The 21,097-nt window shown below is 35.9% G+C and overlaps 1 protein-coding gene across 6 annotated transcripts in view; it reads left to right on the top strand.

The window, feature by feature from the left end:
• Positions 1 to 21,097, top strand: part of LOC150095405 (very long chain fatty acid elongase 4-like) — a 230,630-nt gene that overhangs the window by 50,917 nt on the left and 158,616 nt on the right. For all 6 annotated transcript variants that reach the window (XM_090409967.1, XM_090409968.1, XM_090409971.1 and 3 more), the window contains one exon: positions 11,331 to 11,518. In XM_090409967.1, coding sequence (XP_090266093.1) covers positions 11,331 to 11,518 — 188 coding nt within the window. The remainder of the gene's footprint in view (positions 1 to 11,330; positions 11,519 to 21,097) is intronic.

Genomic DNA, 21,097 nt, shown 5'->3' with positions numbered 1-21,097 from the left:
GAAATTGGAAATGATCAATATTTAGTCTTGAGTAGAATAAAATTGAATTTCATATTGAAAAGAATAACATGAAAGAAAGTTTTAAAGCAAATAAAAGTTGAGCAGCTCTCAGATGTGAACTGGAGACTAAAATATCCAAAGATTATTGAAGAAAAAATGAAAGAGTTTGAGAACAGGAACCAAACCTTGGAGATTCAGTGGCAAGCCTCGAAGAAAACCCTAATTGATTCAGCCAGAGAGGTATGTGGTGAGGTTGTCTTCAAGGATTGAAAAATTAGAACTCCATGATGGGTGGACCCAGGAAGTTAAAGAGGCAGTGAAGGAAAAGAAGAAAGCATATCAAAAGTTCCTGGCAAATAAGTCAGTTTGTGCTCTTAGAGAATACAGAGACAAATGTAACAAAGCTAAACACTGTGTAAAACTAGCGAAACAAAAGTCATGGTAGGACTTTGGCAAGAACATAGAAAATAAATATCAAGAAGGTGGTAACATATTCTGGAGGTTGTTGAAGAAGCTTAGAAATGGAGGAAAGAATGCTATAAAAGGAGTTAGAGATGATAAAGGTGACATGAAAACAGGAGAAAAAGATATCCTTCAAGTATTGAGTAATTACTTTGAAAAATTGCTAAATAAAACAACCAGTGATAGCACAGCGGTAAAAGACACTTAACAGGCATACAATCAGGAATACATATCAATACTTGAAGTAGAAAAAGCCATCAAAGGCTTGAAATGTGGAAAGGCAGCAGGAGTAGATGATATTCGACCAGAAATGCTAAGCGTGGTGGTATAAAAGTCTTGTAGTGGCTGCACTGCAGTTCAGAAGGCATGGACAGAGAGACGAATTCCCGATGATTGGAATAGAGCTCTCATGGTATCCATATATAAAAAGAGAAATAAAACTGAATGTGAGAATTAGAGAGGTATTTCGCTACTAAGTTTTTTTCCTACTAAATTTCCCTCTTAGAGAATACAGAGACAAATGTAAGAAAACTAAATACTGTGTAAAACTAGCGAAACAAAAGTCATGGTAGGACTTTGGCAAGAACATAGAAAATAAATATCAAGAAGGTGGTAACATATTCTGGAGGTTGTTGAAGAAGCAGGCAAGATTTACGCCAGTATACTTGAGAAACGGTTGAGAAGAATTGTGGAAGAAAAGCTTAGTGAAAAACAAGGTGGATTCAGGCTAAATAGATGCTGTCAGGATCAGATCTTCACTTTACAACAAATAGTTGAGAAAGCATTAGAATATAACAAAGATCTGTATTTAAGTTTTGTCGATTTGGAAAAGGTGCCAAGAGAGAAGCTATTCAATACGCTGCAGTTATATGGTGTCAATGGGGCATTATATCAAACAATACTTAGTCTTTATTTGAGTTGCAAGTCAGCAGTTAGAATTGAAGGAAGTACAGGAAGATGGTTTAATGTTAAATCTGGTGTGAGACAAGGATGTATATTATCCCCTCTGTTATTCATTATCTATATGGATCACATTATGAAGGAAAGTGGTATTGAACATGATATTAGAATTGGAGATGTTAATGTATGCTCTTTGCTTTATGCAGATGATGTTATACTTCTAAATAAATCAGCTACAAGTTTGCAAGATTCCCTGACTAAATTGAATAACTGTTGTAATAGATATGATATGAAGGTCAGCAATAAAAAGACAAAGACAATGAAAATAGGTAGAATTGAAATCGTTGAAAATATCAACTGTGTTGTGAATGGAGAACCTGTGGAACAAGTAAAACATTTCAGCTGCTTAGGCATGATTTTTAGTGAAGATGGTAAATTAAATATGGAAATAGACAACAGAATCAACAAAGCTGGTATGGTAGGAAGTCAATTGAATAAATTTATGGAATAAGAGAGAGACTAGTCAGAACACTAAATTAGCTGTGTATACATGACAGTGTTCAAACCAGTTTTAACTTATACAAATGGATTTGAGAGCTGGGTCAGAAGTAAAACACTTGACCAAACACTCGAGACCACAGATATGAGTGTCCTGAGAAAGATTAGAGGCATGAACAGATGGCATCAATGGCAATATCATATTAAAAACGAGGATATTAGGAAAAAACTAGACATTGTCAGCATCCAGGAAAATGCGTTTGCAGAGCCAATCTCAGGTGGTATGGTTACTTAAACAGAATGTGCGAGGAAAGATTAGCAAAACAAGTGTTCTCTGCCAGGTTGGCAGGAAAACGACCCAGAGGAAGACCAAGATATAGGTGGATTGATATGGTACAAAGTGGCTTAGATGATAGAAATATAAGATCTGATAATGTTGGAATCTTGACAAGTAACATACTGATTTGGAGTAAAATTTTAGATAGGGAGTTGGTAATGATATTAATTTTTCATGTAGTACTATCATATCCTGTACACCTCTTGAACGATACATGTCAGGAATTTGATGATGATGATGTATTATTTATTTAGATTTTAATTAGATTTCATAATATTTTTATTCTTATAAAATGGAAGTAATATTTGTTTGATTAGTGAGTTTCCTTAATCTCTGTTTTGTCTTAAAAAGTTATAAGTATTGTTTCTTACTTAGATTCTACAGGTTCTGTTGATGGACTATTAATTTTTACAAAACCGGAATAGGATGCTTTACGGAGAAAGGCCTCCTATTTAAGAATTATTATTATTATTACGTAACAACTCCAGGGAGTCCAAAGACACATCGGGGGAGGGCACCTACTCTACAACTTTCCCTCTCTACCAACCACAACCACCTTCATCATCTACACCATTGACATCCACCTCCGACCTCCACCACTAGTATTTTCACAGACAATCACAAACATCCATGCCCATGGTGGGATTGGAACCTGCAGCCTTTTGGCTGGAGAATGGATGTGCTAACCACTCTACCAACCATGCCTGCATTTTATTTATTAGAAGAACAGTTAGAAGAATATTTATTCTTCTAAGTGTTCACTATTTTTCTGCACACTTAGACATCCATCCAGGTATGATATGTATTTTGTCTTAACTAATTCAGAAGATGAGATGTTTCAGTTATTTAATACACATGTAATTTGAAAATGACTCCACTTTTCCTGCATAGAAAAGATATGGTGTATGCTGTTATCGTTTACCTTAAACTAGCTCCTCTGTAAACGATAACAGCATACAATATATCTTCGTTGTATGCTGTTACTGTACATAGGTGCACTTTTGGGATTATATTAAAGAAAACGATAATAAAGTTACATAAATCCTATCATCATGATGTAAATCAGCTTTGCCATAAAGTTTGCACTCACACAGATCATTTACATGTATTAAAAATAGAACAGGTTCTAATACTGAACTCTGAGGTACTCCATATTTTATTATTTCTGCTGTGTCATTGAAAATCTCTTCGCTGATATATTGTTCTGTTACTTAAACAAGATTTGAACCAATCATTAGTGATGCCTCTAATGACATATCTAGGCATTTATAAAAGCAGTAAGTCGTGATGTACACTGCAGAGACTTTAGAAATATCAAGAAAAATGGTTGCTGTATACAATTCCTCTATTTATTCTACCATAAATTGTTTTATGAAACTCCAGTAGTGCTTTTTTTTTCTTTTTTTTTTGGTATTAAGTCCGAATTTGAACCGGTATTGATTAGGTGCATACAAGGATATGAGATTTCGATAGTTTACTTCTTTTTTTTTTTTTATTAACATTTCAGTAACCTCTGAGACTGTATATGATATTGGTCTGTAATTTCATTTCTGTTACCTCCTTTAAAAAGCAGAAGAAATGAAGCAACCTAAAAGTGATCTATAAATTTCCCTTGTTCAAAAGATTTATGTATAATATGTGTAAAGAACTTTAACTTATGGTTAATAATAATATGTAGCTTTTGGACATTTATTATCATATCCAATTTCTTCCATTTTTTTCTTCCCATTGCTATATTCTTTCTTTCATCCTTCCTCCATCTTTATTCAGAATAAATATACATTTTGAATTAATCTGGGTAAGGCAATCTTTGGATGTTTTTTTCATATATATATATATATATATAAGGTTTAATAACTATTACTGAGAGAAAAGATGACAAGATATATTTAAAAAAGATACTACTAGTTTACTAGTTTCGTTACATGAACATCCTCAGGTATCACAATCAAAGAAGTATATAAAAAATTACAGAGACTTAAAATTGTGCTAACAGAACAAGTATAAAAAACAGTAGCGTGTTTGAAAAAAATGCAAGTATGAGTTCCAAACAAACGAATACTATGTGCTGTCGCGAGTGCTCCAGTACTGAACAGAAGCAACGTGTGCATCAGAGAGATTGTAACTCAGGCTGTTGTTGATATGAGAGGAATCTAGAGAAATTTCCCTAGATTCAACAATCTTTCTTTCGAGTTCATCGTAGCACACATGGATGTTAGCAGTTTGAGTCCAGTTTACAATGTGCTGGCGGCCTTCGTCTGAGTTAGCTGAAAAGAGAACGTGGCTAGAGAGAGCGCTAGCTCTAGTCCTGTTATAGGAGATATCTCTACGGTGTTCATCCAAACGTAGAAGGATGGATTTAGCAATCTGTCCATAGTATGGCTTTCCGCAATCACACAAAATCTTGTATACTCCTGGAAACTGAGTAGGAAGATGTTTCTGTTTATGTTTGCTAAGTAATGAACGAAGTTTTGGAAGCATAGTGAAGCACGTTTTGAAGTTGAATTTCTTGAGAATCTTTGCCAGTTTTGGTGAAAGAGAGCTGATGTAAGGCAAGGAGATGAAGGCTCTTGGGGAAGAGGGATCTTCAGAAGTAGTTGAGTGCCTGGGGGAAAGAAATTTGTCAATTTTCTTTGGAGAGAAACCATTGTTAATAAACCTTTTTTTAAGAAAACGGAGTTCATTTTCAATTTCTGTTTCTTCTGTAAGTAATGATTTGGCTCGGTGGGCTAAAGTGGAAATAATACCACATTTTTGTGGGGGATAATGATGGGAGGAAGCATGAAGGTATCTGTCAGTATGAGTAGGCTTTCTAAAAATTGAGATTTTAATGCTCTCAGCACATCTGGTAAGTTTGAGGTCTAAAAAGGGAAGGCAGTCATCTGATTCCAGTTCGAGGGTGAAAGAGATTTTTTCATGGCACTTGTTTAGGTGGTCCAAAAATAAATAGAGGTTATTGAAACCGTCTTCCCAGATGAGGAAAATATCATCAATATAGCGGTACCAGACTTTTGGTTTAAAATGAAAGGAGTTAATAGCTTTTTCTTCAAATTCGTTGAGAAATATATCTGCAAGAATCGGAGAGAGTGGGCTGCCCATAGCCAGACCTGAGTTTTGTAAGTAGATCTTGTTATCATATTTGAAGTATCCTGACTTTATGCAATGGCAGAGAAGAGCAAAGAGTTTTTTTGATAATTTGTTCTTGAGAAGATCGAGGACTTCTTGAGCAGGAACATTTGTAAAAGAGAAACAATATCAAAACTGGCCATTAAATCTGTTTTTTTAAGTTTGATGTCCTTGATTTTAGAAACAAAATCTGCAGAGTTTTTAATATGTGAAGAAGAAATTCCAGAAAGATTTCTTAGAAAACTCGCTAGAAATTTGGAGAGATTATAAGTGGGAGAGTGTATGCCCTCAACTATAGGTCTGAGTGGGCAGTTATTTTTGTGAATCTTGGCGAGACCATACAGTCGAGGTATCAAGGGATGAAGTGACCGAAGAGAAAGCCGAATGTTTCTTTGTAACTCTAAGGTGGTTTTTAATAAATTATTAGTTCTATTGTGTAGTTTCATCGTAGGGTCATTAGCAATTTATGAGTAGGTATCACTATTTAAAAGTTCCAAGATTTTATTATGGTAATCAGACTTGTTTAAGATGACAGTTTCATTCCGTTTGTCTGCCGGAATGATAACTATGTTACTATTATCTTTTAAAAGATAATAGTAACATAGTTTGATGTTACTATTATCTGTTTCTCATCTTTTCTCTCGGTAATAGTCATTAAACCTTTTTTATAATATTCCAACCGAGTAAAAATGAATTTTGAAAAAAAAAAAAAAATATATATATATATATATATATATGGAGAAATATACAGAGTCCATCAAAAAAATGTATGCACACTTTAACAGATGTCATCTATGAATTTTTTCGAAGTTGGATCGAATTACGGTTGCAACGTGTAGTATGATGTTCTCAAAAGATGTAATTACTCACATGAATACTAGCATCAACACGTGACTGGTAGGAAAGTTAAACAAAATGGCTGAGGCACAATTGTCATTTGAGGAACACAAGACCATTTTAAAATGGTATTTCAAATTTTTGAGAAGACGATGTTGCAGTTTAACGACAGTGGAGGCTTGAGTTTGCAACAACCTCCAACACACCTGACAATTGCACGTATTCGTGTTAAGTGTGAGACCCATGGTATCGTGTACAAGGGAAGATCCGGGAGGCCTCGCACAGCAACAAGTCCTGCGTTCTCAGCTATGGTGTTGAAATAGTTTACATCAGGGGTGTCCAACCTTTTAGCTTTCCTGGGCCACATTGGAAGAAGACGAGTTGTTTTGGGCCACACATAAAATACACTAACACTAATGATAGCTGATGAGCAAAAAAAAACGTAGAATATATAGTTAACATATTTAAGTAATTTAAACTTCATTAATTCATGAGTTTTTTGTTGTAAAAGACAAGACAGCAACATGAAATTAGTGAGATGTTTGACATTGTTTTTGAGACACTAATGCTTCGATATTTGGTTCAATGGAAGTAGTTGCAACTATCAGTGAGTTCTCAAGGTGCTCATCAGACATTTGGTTCTAGTTTTATTCTTCGTGTGCTTCATCCTTGAAAATAGCTGTCACAAATGTAGGTGCTTCCAAATAACCATGACACGAATAAGGCATGATTGTGAAGCAAGGGATATTTTTCTCTGGGAAGATATATCTTATAGAAGTCCAGTAAAGAGACATGATCAAATTTTTCTTTAAGTTGAATGTCAGATTGCAGCTCTATGCATTCCATTTGAAAATTGGCAGGTAATATGTTTATGTCAACTGAAAATGGAGTCGCAAATATACAAAAGATTTATGATTTTTCCGGAAATCTTGAAACTCGTTCTCAAATTCCTGTAACAAATAGAAAAGCAAGAAGGCTGCATATTTTTCGTTGTTCACAGGACCGTGTTTAGCCAATGTGTCTAAATGCATAAAATTGTTTGCCTTAATTTGAGATTGCCATAGTTTCAGTTTCATTTCGAATCATTGATCAGTTGGTTTTCACCTTGAAGATGCATGTTTAACTCATTTAAATGAGCAGTCAAGTCTACTAAAAATGCCAAATCTGTGAGCCAGTTTTTGTCAAGTTCTGGCACAAATTTTGTTTTTGATTCCATAAACGACTTGATTTCATTTCGCAAATCACAAAATCTTTTCAACATTTTACCTCGACTTAACCATCTTACTTCTGAAAAGTAAATGATGTCCCCATAGTCAGCGTCCATAAATTTAAGTAATTCCTGGAATTGGCGATGATTCAATTCCTTGACCGTTATGAAATAACGGTCAAGAGCCTTGATGACAATCTGCATGACGTTATCCATCTTTAAAGCTTTTGCGCATAAATTTTCTTGGTATACTATGCAGTGATATTTTGTCATACGTAAATTTTGGGAGGCAATTGCATCGTCTTCTATTAATTTTACAAGTCCATCTCTTTTACATATCGTCGGGGCACCATCAGTAGCTATACCAGATATGTTCACAATGGACAAAGAAAATCGCTTTAATGTATTTCACTGCTTCGTATAAATCTCTTGATTTAGTCTTTTAATGGCACTAAAGAAGTCATTTCTTCAGTGATATTATATTCGTCATCAATACCTCTAATAAAAATTGCCAATTGAGCTGTATTAGTAGCATCAGTACTTTCGTCTATCGCCAAAGCATAAAATTTAAAATTAGCAGCTTTACTCTCCAATCCTTTTTCGATAGATTTCCCTATTTCATCAATTTGCCTGGCTATAGTCTGGTGAGACAAACTGATTTTAGAAAAAATCCCCTTTTTTTTATCAGGGCAAATTATATCTGTCACGCTTTCCATACATTGCTTAATAAACTCTCCATCACCATATGGTTTTGATTTTTTTGCTATCAGGTTTGCAACCACATAACTAGCTTTTACAATAGAATCCATTTCAGTTGTTATTTTTTTTTAAAAAAAAAATTTTGTTTAGATGATAGACTTTTTTTCAGTTTTGCTATTTTGTCTTTACGACACATTCCTTGATACGCACTAAATTTCACAGCATGTTTTTGTGTGTAATAATGCTTTTCAAATTGTAGTCTTTGAAAACTGGCACAAATTCCCTACAGATTAAGCAGATTGCCTTAGTATTTGCCTAGACAGAAAAAAAGTAGTCATCTGTCCACTTTTCGTTGAACAATCTTCCTTCTTCCATAATTTTTATTTTTTTTTTGATTCGGTTTTCTTTGGAGACGCTGTGGAAGCCATGCTGGAATTAAAAAAAAAATAAATTGAAAATTAGAAAGCAAGGTTTAATCACCAAAATCACCAAATTTTTACTACTAAAAAAAATTACTCGCCAAATCGCCACAAACACGCATAACGTCTGCACCTTTTTTCGGTGTCACATTGAAAGCCGTACTAGTGTACCCATAGAGAGGCATCTATTGCGTGGTAAAAGTAGGAAGCAAGAGCGCTAGCGCACCATTTATTATGTCGAGAAGTTACTACTCGCATGGACAGCAATTTTGAATAAATACAATTATTTGAGAATGATTTTATGAAACTCTCATTGCTAAAGAATGTGTTAAATTCAAAAATTCATCGCTTATAACTTAATAGCATGTTAAAATTGTATTTGTAGTATTATTAATGCTATTTTTAGTTGAAATCTCATAAAGTTTGTAAGTTTACGATTTTTTGTTGGGCCGCATGCGGACCGCGGGTTGGACAAGCCGGGTTTACATGCTCGCCACAGAAGTCTACCACACAATGTGAGACAGGAGTTAGCAGTACAAGCATGCAGTGCATTCTTAAAGCAGCTAAATGGAAAGTTTACATCCCAAGATTATTACATGCAATGAATGAAGACGTTCCTGATCAAAGAATGCAGTATTGTGAGTGGTTTCAACACATGGTGGATGAGGATTTTGTTAGGAATATGGTTTGGACTGATGAAGCACAATTTAAGCTTAATGGAACAGTGAATTGGCATAATTGTGTTTACTGGGCTCAAGAAAATCCAGGCGTTCATGTGGACAAGGCAGTCAATTTTCTGGGGCCCAATGTCTGTTCCAGTGATGACAAATCCTTAGATGACAATCCAATATCTGTGGATTGTCATCTAGGGATTTAATAGGACTATTCTTCTTTGAAGGTACTGTTACTGGTCAAGTGTACCTAGACATGCTACGCACATACACTTTATGGGAATGATCAATTTCTCTTCTAACAAGATGGCACACACCACCACCACACTACCACCAAGACTTGAGAGCTTACCTCAATGAGAGTTTGCAGGGACAATGGATAGGACGTAAGAGGTGCAGTTGAGTTCCCCCCTCCACCGGTCTCCTGATTTAATGCCCTAGGACTTCTACCTATGGAGGACTCTAAAGGATGTAGTGTATCGTAGAAAACCAGCTACAGTGGTGGCCCTTCGGAAAGAAATTGAAACAACATGCGCAGCAATCCCACTGGACACTGGCCAACGTTGCCCAAGCAGTAGTTCACCGTAATCAGTGTCTGGACGCTAATGGTAATTACTTTGAGCATCTCGTGTAATTGTAGAAGTCAAAGGTAACTTGTATTCATCCCTTGATGTCTCTATAAATTTAGTATTACAATTTTTATACAGGTTTTTCTTTTGCTGCAATGGGTATACATTTTTTGATGGACTCTGTATATGGTGTGTACACACACACACGTGCATGCGCACTATTTTCAGCACAATAATAATAAACAGCTTAAAACAGTAGCCATCTCTTTAAAAGATATTGGATATATTAAAAACTGTATATCAGAACTCAGCAGTCAGCATAAAGTTAGAACATCAGGGAAAGGAGTTTTCCGATGAGAGAGAGAGAGAGAGAAGTAAAACACTGAGATCCAATATCACCCAAATTGTTTTTCTGCTATTTTAGAAGAAGCCTTTAGAAATGTCTAATGGGAAAACTACAGAATTAAGATCAATGGAAAAATTTGTCATTTACATTTTGCAGACGATATTGTTCTGTTAAAAATAATAAACTTAATAAAAATAATAATATTGTTCTGTTAAAAGTAATAAACAAAAAAATAAACTCTGTTAGCAAAAAAAAAAAAAGAAAAGAGAAAATGCTAAATGACCTTGACAGAGCAAGCAGAAAAAAAGACTTAATAAATCAATAATCAACTAAAATTAGCAGATAATTCTATTGAAATTATGAGGACTATATCTACCTTGATCGGTTCAGTTGATTAGTTTTAAGGAAAAACAAGATAGAGATAAGCAGATTAGATAGAGATATAGATTTGCCTGTATGTTTAAAAAAAGAAAATGATTTAATATGGCGTAGGTAAACACTGCAAAGTGTTTACCTATGGAAGCGATGTGGGCAATAAATAAAAAAGGGAGACAGGTTGCATGTGGCTCAGATAGCTTAGAGTGAAGAATGGCTCCACATTTAAAAAACAAACCAAAAAAAGGGATAGAATTAGATGACTAGAGTAGAAGATATTTTGAAGTAATATAAAGCATGGAGATGGGCTTAGCCATATTAGTAGCGTGACAAATGAAAGGTGAACAAAATTGAGGAGGAAAGGTTGCCAGTTAACAAGATGAGATGATGGACATTGGCTAAAGTCAAACAGGACTGGAATGTTAAGGGGGAGGACTATATCTAGCTGTGGATGGAAATAGGCTAAAGAAGATGCTGAACATAGTGGTAGGTAGAGGTCCTTCCATAATAAATTTTGCAATCGTCTCATTATCAAACAGTAATTGAGGTAATCATGTTTTTCATTTTTCAAAATATAATTTCTGAATTAAATTCAAATGTATTTTTTTTTTTTTTTGTGTAGAAGGTTAAATGTGTAGAGTGCATGTTTGTTTCTAAATAAGTAACAAGCATCATTTCTCTACAGAAAACCCATTTGTTAAATTGAATGTAATTGTTTAAACAAGTGTGAAAGCAAATGATCATATACGTACAGTCCCATATTAACCTGATATTAATAAAACCTTTTAGATGAAAACTTTTATTGATATTAAATACATCTCTTTCTCTCTCTCTCTCTCTATATATATATATATATATTAAAACAAAATATTTCACTTTACTAGATCATAGGGTAGCAGACTGGCCTCTCATGAGCTCTCCTGGACCTACAATTATTCTTGTTATTGCTTATTTGATTATTGTATACTTGGGACCTAAAGTGATGGAATGTCGACCAGCATTTCACTTCAAATGGACTTTATTAGGTTACAACACTGGGGTTCTTCTTCTTAATTTATATATTGCAGTAGAGGTATGTTTTGGCAGTTTGTATTTAATGTGAATTTTATCTTTTATTCATTAAATGAAATATAATTGCTTTTTGGTAATTACCTTTCAGCACCGTTCAGAATTTATTATCTGGTACATATCCTCAAGGAATTTATGTGCCCAATATTATGGACACAACTGCTGGTCTGATTGACTGGGTGATTGGTGTATTTGCTCTCCAACCAACAGGCTGCAGGTTTGAATCTTGCTGTAGTGATTTGGAAGACGAATTTCATTGTCCATTTGTGAGACTACTGTGTATTGGAGGCCTGAAGTGGCTTGAAACATGTTCCATGTTTGGTCTCTGGTTTCTGGATTGTGTAGTGAATGAATGAATGATGAACAGCCTATTTTTCTACCTTAGCCCACCTACAAGACTAATATACTGTATCTTTGCATAAACCTTTAGTGGCTGAGAGACACATTAAACGAAAAAAGAAAAATTACGATTTTATGACCAGTTTCTGAACATCAGGGTGAAGGCCTCTCCCATTGCAGGAGGTTTGGATCTGCTACTCCCATGGTGACCTAGTCCATATTGGGAGAGTGTATCTATACTTGGGTGAATGAATGTATGAAGGTGGAAGACAATCACAAACATCCATGCCTACGTGGGATTTGAACCTGCAGCCTCTTGGCAAGAGAGCGGATATGCTAGCCACTCGGCCAACCAGGCTGGCCGAGTGGCTAGCATATCCGCTCTGGAATGAATGAATATATGTTTATATATATGTGCATCCATATATCAAATTAATAAAAACCCTTAGCCCACCTACAAGACTAATATACTGTATCTTTGCATAAACCTTTTGTGGCTGAGAGACACATTAAACGAAAAAAGAAAAATTACGATTTTATGACCAGTTTCTGAACATCAACTTTCTTCCATATATGAAATTGTTATAATTCTTGACCGCAGAAATTAATGAATAACTAACTCTTATTTAATTAATTGGCCTTTCTTCCAGCTTCTCTACAACCAACCACATTATTGAATGGAATAAAAGTTTGTATTGTTTCGTAACAGTGGACGAAACATGTATTCATCACTACTAGCCTGACCAAGGAATCAAAACAATGGGTTGCAAGCGGGGAATCTGCACCAAAGAAAGCGAAAACCGTTCCTTCAGCAGGAAGAGTTATGGCTACCGTCTTCTGGGATGCTCGTGGCACAATCTTCATAGACATCTTGGAAAAGGGCAAAACAATTACTAGAGTGTATTATGTGTCTTTGCTGGATCATTTAAATAATGAAATAAAGGAAAAACAACCACACTTGGTAAAAAAGAAGATTCTTTTCACCACGACAACACACCCGCTCACTCTTCTGCTATTGTTACACAAAATTGTTTGATTTACGCTGCGAAGTCCTTTCGCATCCCCCCCCCCTACTCTTCAGATTTGGCTCCTTCGGACTACTATCGGTTTCCAGACATGAAAAAATGGCTGACAGGAAAGAGATTTTCATCAAATGATGAGGTGATTGCTGAAATAACTGCCTATTTTGAAGAGTTGGACAAATCATTCTACATGGATGGGATCAAAAAACTCGAGCATCATTGAACTGAGTGTATAGACCTCAAAGGAGACTATGCTGAAAAATAAAAAAATGTGTGTCCCAAAAAAATTGTTTTCTTCATTTTTGCACAGACTAATCGAACAACCCTCGTATAAGTTAATTTTTAATTACTTAGCTGGTATGGATAGTGGCCAATAAAAAATGAAAAATTACTTAGAGTCCTAAAGTCAGAGTTTGCTGGAAACTAAGTGGGCTGAATGTGTGCCATCCAAATTCTTGAGATTTTTAAGTCCCCATTATTATTAAGATTAAGGTAGTTAATCAAAATTTTAATCAAAACATTCAGAATCCGACGTCTGCGGAGCATACTTCGAATTTGGTGGTCACAAATTATTACTAATGAAGATCTATGGAAAATAACAAATCAGCAAAAAGTCAACCTTGAAATCAGAAAACAAAAATATAGATGGGATTGGACATACACTTAGTAAAGATCACGAAGAAATCTGTCACGCAGCCCTGGAATGGAATACAAAAGGAAAGAGAAAGCATGGCTGTCCTAAATATACATGGAGGAGATTGACTTTAATAGAATGTGAGAAGAAGAGTTTTGCTGAACTAAGATCAGTAGCAAGAATAAGGAGCTGATGGAAAGTATTTACAGACTCCCGATGTTCCTGATAGAATCTGGGAAAGAAGCATATAGTCATGAGTGATTTTAAATATTTGTTAATATATATATATATATATATATATATATATATATATATATATATATATTAACGTAATAATGTTAATATTATGTGTCACGTAATATTACTAATGATGTCACATAATATATTAATATTAATAATGTCACGTAATAATATATATATATATATATATATTATTACGTGACACCTCCAGGGAATCCATTGACTCATCGAGGGAGGGCATTTGCTCTAGAGCTCTGTCTCCACCACTCAGTCCACCAACTACAATGAACTGCGACTACACCAATCTGGGTCACACCGTAGTTACATGCCACCACTGGTATTTTCATAGACAATCACAAATAACAATGCCCACATCAGGATTTGAACCCACAGCCATTTGGCTGGAGAGCATATATGCTAACCACTCAACCAACCAGGATGGCAAAATATAATATATATATATATATATATATATATTTATTTATCTTTTTGAAATTACAGTAGAATCCGGTTAATTAGGGATAACTTTTATTTGGGACAAATCTTAAAACCAAATCCAAGAAAATCCTATAGAATGAATTTAGAAAGAATACCAAGAAGAATGTATATATACAGTGTGCTCCTTAAGTAATGAGACAATTATTATTATTACGGGCGACTCCAGGGAGGCCTTAGACTCATCGAGGGAGGCCCTAAACATCATGTCCACACAACTATACGACATTCTCACAGTATCTATCATACCTTGCCTTGAACTCACTCTCCGTCATAGCACCCACAACAGACTCTGGCAGCTTATTCCACTCATTTACCACTCTAAAAGTAAAGAACCCAGCTCTAACACCCTTGCTAACCACACTCTTGCCAGCTTCCATAGATGTCCCCTAGTTCTCCCACCACCAGTCCTGATCTAAAAAAATATCCTCTGAATTAATCCTAAAGAAACCCTTCAGCAATTTGAATGTCTCAATCATATCTCCCCTTTTCCGCCTATCAACCAATTTCTGCAACCCACAAATCTTCAATCTGTTCTGATAAGACTATTACACTTTTTTTATATAATCTTTGTCAAGTAGCTTTATTTTATCCTCCTACATGTTTCGCCAATTTTTCTATTGGCATCCTCAGGGAATACAAACTAGTAAGCTAAAATGAAGGTTACAGACTAGGTTATAACTGATGGTTCTAATTCATACAAAAAATTGGTATTGTGCGTGACAATGTGCGTGTCTCGTTAACGTGATTTATTCGTTATGGCTCATGACGTGATTGTTATGAAAGTTCATTTCTTTGATGTTTTATGATCTGATTAAAGTTTTCCAAATTTCTGGTAAAATTAGACCTTGATTCTTGTTGACACTGTTCTCATAAGGTTCATTCCATAGACCTGCTATCATCTTGGTCACTCGCCTCTGGATCCTCTCCACCTCCTCTCCATCAAGAAGAAACCTAGGTGACTGAATCTGGGCACAGTAGTCGAGATGAGGTCTTATCAAAGCTCAGTACAGAGGAACAATAACTTGCTTGTCTCTGCTCGTCAAAGTATTTTTCAGCAACCAAGTGATTTGATGAGCTGATTTAGCCACTTTTGCAATGTGTCCCCCTAAACTTCATATCCCTATTCACCAGCACTCCCAAGTCCCTGTCCTCATCAATCTCCTGGAGTACAGTTCCACCAATGTGGTATATTGCTGCTAATCTTTTCACCCCAAAATGCATAACCTTACATTTTGTCACATTAAATTGCCATCCATTCTCCTTAGCCCAGAACTCCAATCTATCTAAGTCATCCTGCAAGACTTTGACATCTTCTGCATTCACTATCGCCCCCCCCAAACTTTGCATCATCAGCGAACAAATGAACTGTTCCACTTAGATCCTTCCCTATATCGTTAATGAACAAATTAAACAGCAGTGGTCCAAGAACAGAAGCAGCACACCACTAGTCACAGGCCGTCTTTTGGACTCTACTCCTGAATAAACTACTCTCTGATATCTCACCATCAATCACCCACCTATCCATCTCACCAACCCTATATCCATTCCCATATGTCGTAGTTTATGGATTAGAATTCCATGTGGTATCCTGTCAAATGCCTTAGCCTATGCCTTAGATTATATCAAAACAAAGAACTATTTTTGGAATTGTCAATTACACGATTCAAAATAATCTCCCTCCAACTCTTCATAATGTTTAAATCTGTCATACAGGTGTTCAAAGGCATGGTGGAAGTCCTGAATGGAAACCTCCTTCAGTCTCTGGGTCACACCGTGTTGGATGTCCTCGATGTTTCTGACGTGCTCTCCTTTCAAGACATGCTTTGTCTTTTGGAAGAGGAGAAAGTCTGTGGGAGCTATATCTGGCAAATGGGTGGGATGTTCGCTTACGCAGATTAACTTTGAAACCAGAGACTATTTCACAGACAGCACACACTGTGCAGATGCATTGTCGTGCAACAGAAACCAATTGTTGTTGTGGAACATTTTTTTCCTGATGTCGCATGCAGATGTACAGACATTCCTTTATTCCTAAATAATACTGACCATTCACTGTGTTGCCCTGGGAATAAATTCATGGTGGATAAATACAGCATTGTCGAAAAAACAATGACCATTGTCTTGACACGTGATTTTTGCAACTTGACTTTCTTCCATCAGGGAGAGGTTCCATGTTCTAATGTTTCATTTCCAGATCAAAACTGAAAACACCAACTTTCCAGTGATGATTTTTTTACAATACATCATGATCTTGATCAACTTCAGGAATGAAATTTTGATAACATGTAACCCGGTGCTCTCTCTGTTTTCATCTGTCGCTGTGTGTGGCTCAAACTTCGAACAAATCTGCCTCTTGCGCAAATCTCTTTTTAAGATTAATCTGGTGATTTCCTTACCAACACCAAGCGGTATAGCAAGTAGCCTAGTGGTTAGTTGCCACTAGGCAAATGGACAACAATTTCCTTAGTTTTCACCACATTTTCATTTGTCCATGCAGAATCTGGCTAACCACAGCTGGTTCATCCTCTAGGGACTGCCTCTCCTTTTTAAATGTTGAAAACTAGTGAAACACATCTGCACAGCTCAGACAGTCATCGGAATCAACTTTTATAGGTTCTTGGTACACTTCTGTAGCAGTTTTTCCTAATTTACAGTAAAATTTTATCACAGCTCTTTGCTCCATGATGCAACTTCTGACACACTCCACTCACACACTCCAACGGTTTTCATATGAAAACTATTGTATTACCTACCTAACTCGAAAATTTCACCTGCGATTACAACACACTCTAGTGGTCAAAACTATAAACACATTTGTTACTTTTATGCAAAGGGCTGTCCTGTAAAAAATCAATCTCATTACTTAATGGGTACACTGTATATATGAAAAGTGAGAAGACCATTTAAAATGTGGAGAGACCACATAAGAGAGTATTTGGGAACAGTATTTGTGAAGAAGGAATACTGGAGAAGAGAAACAAATGGAGAGCTTTGATCTTCCTGACTTGACTGTTTCTGTTGGAGCAGTCGATAGAGAAGTGAAAATAAAGTCAGTAGCATAAGTTCATTCAAAAAAAAAAAAGTCAAAGGAAAAATGCTAAAGTTGGCTTCATCTTTTAACAGTGCCATAACTCGGTGGAGGAAGTAATCTGTTTACTCCAACAGCAATAGATGATACAGAAATCCATTAAAAATAAATGAATGGTTTTATTTTATTTCTTTTCTTATATATTCTTGAATATCTTCAAATGCATTCTTAGATTAGATTAACATTTTAGGCTAAATCTAGCTCATTTCCAACCAATTTTTCCTTCAGCAATTTTTTTTAGCCTTTTCTCAAATGTGCTTGCATAAATCTTATGGAATATTCAGTAGGGAAACTCCTCTCTAATTTCATATGACTGAAGAGTGAGAAAGTGAAAATCGTAAGTTCGAGGGTGGTTCCATTTTAGAGGTGAGAGAAAAAAACAACTGTGTCACTTTTCAACATAATCTCTCTTTACTTCAACACACTTTTCACATCTTTGAATTAACATTTCTATTCCCTTGAAAAAATAGTCTGTACTTTTGTCTTCAAAATGGTCTAAAATTGCATCTTTAACTTCATTGTCATCTGCAAATTTTCTTCCTCGAAAGTGTTTATTCAGTTTTTAGAAGAGGTAGTAGTCACTGGGTGCTTGATCTGGACTGTAGGGTGAGTGTTCAATCTCCTGGAAGCCACAGTCCTTCACTTCAGCCTTCACAACAATAGCCGTATGGAGTAGAGCATTGTTGTGAAGCAGGCTAACACCGCGACTCAGTATTCCTTGTCTCTTCTCCTTTATGGTGTTGCGAAGTTTGTGCAGGAGTGAAGCATAATATTCTGCATTCACAGTGGCATTCCTTTCCTTGAGGTCAATCAAGAGAATGGTGTATATTGAGGAGTATATGGCAATCCCAAAAGATTGTTGCCGTGGTCTTCTTGGTGGACTGAGTGACCTTGGCTTTTCTCTGCAGTGCTTCACCTGGTTCGCACCACTCCATGGATTCCCTTTTGGAAAGAGGATCATGATAAAGAACCATGGTTTCATCCCCAGTGACAATGGTTTCCAGCTTCTCTCTGATTCCCACGACAAAATCTCAAGGGAATTCCGTAACTCAAAATCAAATGTTACGGGAACAGGTCACACAATGCTCCTTCAGAATTGAAGAGAGAAGTCGCAGCACCCATCTTGCACTGACCTTTGCCATGTAAAGCTTCTTGTAAATTATGCGAAAGGCAGTTGTTATAGAAAGCCTCAACCTTGCTGAGATTTCTTTGAGCCTCATCCATCTGTCATTGAGCAGATCCTCAACAAGAGAACCATTTTCCTCAGTCATTGCTTCTGTAGGCCAACCATCAGGAGGATCATCTTCGATGCTCTCTCCCCATAGGTGAAACTGTTTAGCCTCATTCCTTCAGGGTGGAATATGAAGGAGAAGCTTCCCCATAAATACTATCCAATCACTGTTTGATAGCATTTGGAGAAAGCCCTTTTTTTTGGTTCAGTTTTTAACATTACAGCCTCTTTAGCATGCCACGTGTTTGTCAGACAAGTGCCTCCAACCGAATGATTCAGGTAGAGAGTTGAAACTGGTACACTAAGCTCTTCATAGATGGTGCTATCTGTCTCGCACAGCATTTTAAAATTGGCACGAATTTTGTACGTCAGGCCAGAAACTTTCAGAACCCACCTCGTATATTACCTCGATATGACAAAAAACTAATTAAGAAGAAGGACTATGATGGCAAATGATTCAATGTATAGGCTGTGTAGAAGGAATGGATGCAAGTTGTTGAATGTATGGAGTGAGTTTGAGGAAAGACTGGATTTGTATAAGAGGGATGCTCTGCATTTGAATATGTTTGGCCTTGAAAAACTAATAACTAGTATGAGACCTAACACAGAGGGTCAGGGAAACTGAATTCTGATGGAAGAATCATGAGAATCTGTGTGTAAGTAATCATTTTCAGTAACCTGAAAATGATTACGAGGAGAGAACAATTTCAACTTTGTGTTCTTCTGTGCAGACTTTTTTGCACATTTGATGGGTCCAAACTAGGACCCATCAAATGTGCAAAGACGTCTGCATATATAAGGTACTGGAGAAGAACAGAAATCTGCAATTTGTCCAACTGTGTCGTGCAGACTGCAGACAAGACTGTACAAAAGAACATGCAGGTAGCTTATATCTGTACATGAATTGTAGGAGTATCAGAAACAAAGGGGTAGAGGTTGTTGCCTTGGTCAATATGTTGGGACCTCAGATTGTAGGCATTAGTGGGATCTGGCTATCAGAATCAGACATGCTAACTGGTATTTAGTGTAAACAGTATACTATTTTTAGGAAGGATAGATAGGATAGGAGAGGAGGGGGCATGCTGCTAATGATATCAGATAATTTGAATCTAGTTAGAGTTGAGACCTATGATTAATACTAGTAAAAAGTTTTCATGTGGCAGTGAGTTTAAAGTCATCTGCTGTAAGGTGGAGTCTAACAAGATCTAACAAGTGTTGTTACAGACCTGGTGGATTAGTTGTTAGCGATGAAGAAATGCATCACCAAATAAAGATAATGGGCACGAAAAGACTAATCATAATGGCAGATGTTAGTTATCTGAACATTGATTGGGTAGCAGTAAAATCTTACGAGAATAATGAAAGTGAATTTATTGAGCTGCTGCAAGACAAATTTCTCAAGCATGTGACAGAAGGAACTCAAGGTCAAAGAGTGTTAGATTTGATTATAGTATCAGAGGATGTTTCAGTTAAAGATATAATTATTCTACCTCCAGTTGGTGACAGTGATTGTGCAGTACTCACTTTGGGAAGCAAATTTTATGATTGTTCCATTCAAGAAAGGTTACATGCCCAACCACAAAGCAGGAAATTATGACCAACTGAGGAGTATACTGAGGTCAGCACATTGGTATCGGTAGCTGGATAAGAAGAATATCAACAGTGTATGGGAAGCATTTAAAAAATACTTAAGTGATGCAATATCAGAACGTGCCCCAATAGTTTCAAAAATTAATAGGGTAGGAGTTAAATGGATGTTTAATCTTATCAAGCAAGAGATTCATAAAAAAAGGATGATGTGGAAAGAATACCATGTGCATAAGGGTGATGTCTGTTATGAAAATTATAAGCAGTAGGACAGAAGAGAGAACTGTTTTATGGAAAGCCAAGTGTTGTGTCCCAATTTATGATTATTATTTTATCTAGTGAAATTCTGCTTATCTATATTCAACTTTTATCTATGTACGAAATATATCACCCCAAAATACAAATATTTAAGCTATTTCTCCCCTTAGTGTCCCTAATATTTATATTATACTGCACCTTTTGGGACATTTAGTTTGAGATATTAAATACAAAAACAAGGAGCAATCACCAAAATATGTCTGAATGTGAAACAATATTGCAGTCGTGACACTTTATCTCGTTACTCATTTAAATATTCTCCCCTCCCACGTGAGTAGGTTCGTGCGTTTTCAAGTGGTGCATTGGGCAGCAATTTCAGACAACTGTTTTATCAGTGAACAAAGGTTTATTAAACTCATTAGCATGGTACAATTCAATTTCTAATATAATTCAATTCAATACTAAGAAAATATTTACAAAATAACATTAGCTAATCACAAGTATTTGGCTAAGATCCTATATGGGTATTACGATCATGCCGCCATAACATATTCAACACATACAATCATATGTATAATCCCAGATCTAATTAACACCTTAGTTAACCATATATTGGTCTGAATATACACTATATGCTGTAGCACATGAACATATGTGATCAATTCACTCTATTTAACTATCCAAAA

This window comes from Typopeltis vanoorti, chromosome 20, assembly GCF_054136105.1.
Source record: "Typopeltis vanoorti isolate ZY-2024b chromosome 20, IOZ_Tvanoo_1.0, whole genome shotgun sequence".
NCBI classification, from domain to species: domain Eukaryota; kingdom Metazoa; phylum Arthropoda; class Arachnida; order Uropygi; family Thelyphonidae; genus Typopeltis; species Typopeltis vanoorti.
The sequence above is the reverse complement of the archived record's forward strand: the minus strand, read 5'-3'. Positions and strand labels throughout refer to the sequence as shown.